The following is a 4,041-nucleotide window of genomic DNA, read 5'->3' on the forward strand; positions in this document are numbered from 1 at the left end:
TTAATTTCTGTTTTGCTTCTGTCCATTGTTTCAGTCTGTTTGCTATGATGCCTGCTAGTAATTTATACCCCGTGTTTAGCAGTGCTATTCCTCTGTAATTGCTTGCTTGCGTTTCTTCTCCTGCCTTGTATATCGGGAATATAAGTGCTGTTTCCCACTCCGTTGTTAGTTGTCCCTGGTTTTTCCAGTTTTTGAGTAGAGCTTTTTGGTATTCTTCTTTCTTTTTCTCGTTCCACTTTAAAGTTGTTATTTGATTCTGTTGCTGTTGTTCCGTCGGTTGTGTTGTTGTTCTTTCTGTTCCTCCTTTTTCTGTCCCCAATACGAATTGTACCGGGAGGTGATCTGATTCCAGTCTCGTCACTACATTCAGTTCTCTGACTAGTTTGCTATCGCACCTGTCCAGTTCTAGTACCTTATCCAGCACCAATCGACACCCTTCGCCTACGAAGGTCGTCTTGCCTGACCAGTCTCCTTCACATGCTCCATTTTTTATCTCTAGTCCTAGCTCGTTGCATATTTCTAGCAGTTTTCTTCCCTCTGTGTTTATTGTTTTGTCTTGTGAGTGTCTTCTGTTGCTTTGCTCTTCTTTCGTGCTATCTTCGTTTGGCTCTTTTTGTCTGTCACTTACTCTTGTATTCCAGTCTCCCGCCATCACTAGTCGTATATCTTTGTCTACTGCATTTAATATTATTTCTTCCAACTCGTTCTATATTTTTTTTACTCCTACATTGTTGTATATTGTCACCAGTTCGTTTTTATTTGTATTTCCTATCTTTATTTTGCTTATTCTTATTCCATACTCCCAATTTTTAATACTTAAGTCTGCGCCTAATTTTTTCCTCACTCCTACCAGTAATCCTCCTTTTGCTCTCCCTTTTTTACAGCTTTTCTCTGCTTCCTTGGCTTGCCATCTGAACTCTTTACTGAGCTTTCCTATCAGTTGCTTCTCGTTCTTGCTCTCTAGCCATGTTTCCTGTAATAAGATAATATCGTGTTCGCTTAAGAAATTCCATGCTTTTTTAATTTTTTTTGCTCCTCCTATGTTCCACGATACTACTTTTATCCTCTCCGAAAATTTGTTACTCTTGTTGCTGACTTTACTCTGCTATTATTGCGGCTGTCAAGGATCAGCTTGGCTTCGTATTCACTCCATTTCCACCATTGGCTGTCTATCCTTACTTTCTGATAACCCGTGTGTACTTGCGCTCCTCCTTCTCTTTCTATTTCTGCGAGCTCCTCTAGCCAGTTTTGTACTTCTATTTCCCTTCTTGTCCTGTCATCCTGCGGTATTATACCTTTTTCTTCTAGCTGTGACCTTGTTTTTGGCTCCATTATTTCGATTTTGTCCTTCAAGTTCGGCATTTCTATGTATAGGTTGTCTCTCCATATCCACTTTTTCGTTCTACTTAGATCTTTATTTATAGTTTGTTTAATCAGTTCCGGTATTTCTTTTATTGGGTCCCTTACCATTATGCTTGCCTCTCTTATCACTATCCTGTTTTTTTTCTCGTCTCTCTCCCGTCTTTCTACTATCCACTCTTCTCTTGACATATGTTTTGGTGCCTTTGCTAGTATTTCTTCACGAGCTGCAAGCCATCTGTTTACTGCATCTTCCTTTTCTGTTCCATTTTCTCGTCTCCTTCTTTCATAATTGCTTGCTTCTTCTGGCACTTGTGTCGTTGTGCGTTGTGTCAGTGTCGTGCCTGCGTTGTGGTTTGCTTGTTGTTGTTGCATGTTGTTATTATCGTCTGTCTGTTCTCTTATTTGTGTGTTTGTTGCTGTTGCATATGCAGTTGTGGTTGTCTTTGCTGCGTTATCCCTGTGTATTGCCGTGAATTCATTTCTGTCATATACCTTATTCTCTCTCTCCACTTTTTTTTCTCCTCTAATTCTTCTGTCAATAGTCTTATTTGTTCTTCACATTTTTTCCTTTTTTTCCTTTATTCCCTTAGTTCTTCTTGTATTTTATTTATTGCTTGTTCTTGTTTTTCTCTTTCTTTTTCCCTCTCATAAATACATCTGCATCTTGTGGTCTCCTTCATTTTTTCTTTTTCTCTGACCACTCTCTTCATGTCTCTGTTTAGTTCCTCGATCATCTCTCTTACCTCATATGTTGTTGCCTTTTGACAGTTGCAGATCACGTTGTAGAATTCGTTTTTCACTTCCTCTAGTAAATCTTCTAGTTTTTTCTCGTTCTTTGTCGTTTTATTGCTTGCTTTGTTTTTTGGCGGTGTTTTTTTCACGATTGTATCATTCAGGCTGCTTGAGAGTGACATCTCATCCCAATCCTCATCAGATTCCTGGTCTTGGTCGGCTGCTTGCTGTGGATCTTCTTCTTGCTTACTTTCCTCATTTTGTTTGTTTAAATTTGAGCTGCTTTACCTTAGGAAGTAAGCATCCAGCCTGCCCGCATTATTTTTAATTACTCTATTGCATTTTATTGATACATTCGTACCTTTTGGTGGTCTACCCCTTCCTTTTTTTTGTTGCTATCTGCTCCCACTGTTGACTTGTCACTTGGCGTACTTGTCGCTGTTGCTGTCTCTTCTAATGCTGTTTTATCCACGCTACTCACGCCATCTTTCTCCGGCGTGAAGTGAGGCTCTCTGTTGTCACTCCCGTCGTTCCCTCCCATTTTCTAATATGTCTGCCTTTTCTTTTTTTTTTTGCTTAGCTTTTAATTAATTTCTAACACCTACCCTGGGTTTTGTTCCGCTTTATTTATATTTACCTCTAAGAACCTGCACCGTAGGTTTTCTTTTTAATCACTCTTTTACTTTTTTTTCACTACTTTTTGGTCTCAATCACTTTAAAATGCACAGCGGCTTTATCACACGCGTCTTATTCAAATACGGATAGATATATTTTGCCCTAAAATCCGAGTGACAGGATCAAGCCAGCGGGTTTGTGTAGAGTTCTTAGCTCTACTAGATCTTATGATCGACTGCCTTGTAAACGACTGACTTGATTCTGTCGCTCCTTGGTATTATACATTATCAAAATGTTAACGTTGCATCTCAGGTGTCCTATGAGAGAATCGTCGTGGCCCGGGTCTCATGCATCGTCATCTGTTTAGACTATCCACGAGCCACGGCGACTCTCTTATCGCAAGAGATTTCCGTTACATTGTTGGCGGTGAGTAAAAATAATATCGCCAGCAAAGTAACGATTTATTAATTTATTGTTTAATTATGATTCTAAGAAGTGTCGAACCGTTTATTCGCGCACTGCGGCAAATAAATAATTCGAGACTTCCAAAAAAAAAAATTTCTAAAAATTGTTATTTAAATTTAATTAAAGCCAGAACGTAACACAGTTCAAAAAATTGTACTTGGACGTCAGGATGTCTGTATGTATGGACTTTTTTTGTGTGTAGTCGTAATAACTGCCGAAAAAATTGTCGTATTGTTACGTGGGAGCTTACACCTTAATGTTCTTAATTCGTAACCGATCTTACCGTGCCTAGCTCAGCGTCTCTAGAAATTTAATAGGATGTTATAAAGGGTGTGGGTCGCTCAGTGAAGGAATGACTATATATGAATTATATCGATATTTGCTTCTTGGTCGTCCCCAAAATATGGGAGTACCCAGAAAAGGCCCTGAGAGTCTCTTTTACACATCTAATATAGCATAAATGAATCAGATACTAATACAATATTTTCAATCAACAATAGCGGCATTAAACGTATTCTTATAGTGACCTGTAATAAAAGCGGTAAAATAAGAGAGATATAATATTTATGCGCGAGCAGACGACTATTCGAATCAGCTTAACTATGGTAACTAACTCTTCTTTTGCAATTGCATCCTCTGCTTCTAAAATATCACTTCGCCGTTCCCCATGAGAACTCTTTTCGTGCTGCATAAGAAAATATCCCTTCGCAGTCTCCAACGGAACTCTTTTCTTCCCACAGTCAAAACTGCTGACCACGCAAAACGTCTGCTCGTCGCATTGTCTTTATAGAAGTAAGCCTTAATTCAACTAATGTAATGCAATATTTATGTGCAGCTGTATAGCGCCTAATGAAAGTACAATAAAAC

General features: G+C 38.8%; 1 protein-coding gene across 1 annotated transcript; it reads right to left on the reverse strand.

Moving 5' to 3' along the window:
- Positions 1–1,940: 1,940 nt before the first annotated feature.
- On the reverse strand, positions 1,941–2,635 carry LOC130671168 (uncharacterized). The gene is made up of 2 exons (XM_057474892.1): positions 2,456–2,635; positions 1,941–2,348 (listed from the first exon to the last, which is right to left on the reverse strand). The coding sequence occupies exons 1-2, from the start codon at positions 2,633–2,635 to the stop codon at positions 1,941–1,943; spliced, it is 588 nt and encodes a 195-aa protein (XP_057330875.1).
- Between the last annotated feature and the right edge of the window lie 1,406 nt (positions 2,636–4,041).

Source organism: Microplitis mediator, chromosome 7 (assembly GCF_029852145.1).
Source record: "Microplitis mediator isolate UGA2020A chromosome 7, iyMicMedi2.1, whole genome shotgun sequence".
NCBI lineage: Eukaryota > Metazoa > Arthropoda > Insecta > Hymenoptera > Braconidae > Microplitis > Microplitis mediator.

What these genes read in the sequence shown, in the direction of transcription:
- LOC130671168 (XM_057474892.1), bottom strand. Translation starts at nt 2,635, where the DNA reads ATGGGAGGGAACGACGGGAGTGACAACAGAGAGCCTCACTTCACGCCG. An exon ending in AAGGGGTAGACCACCAAAAG is followed by an intron (nt 2,349 to 2,455) that starts GTACGAATGTAT and finishes AAACAAAATGAG; the next exon opens with GAAAGTAAGCAAGAAGAAGA.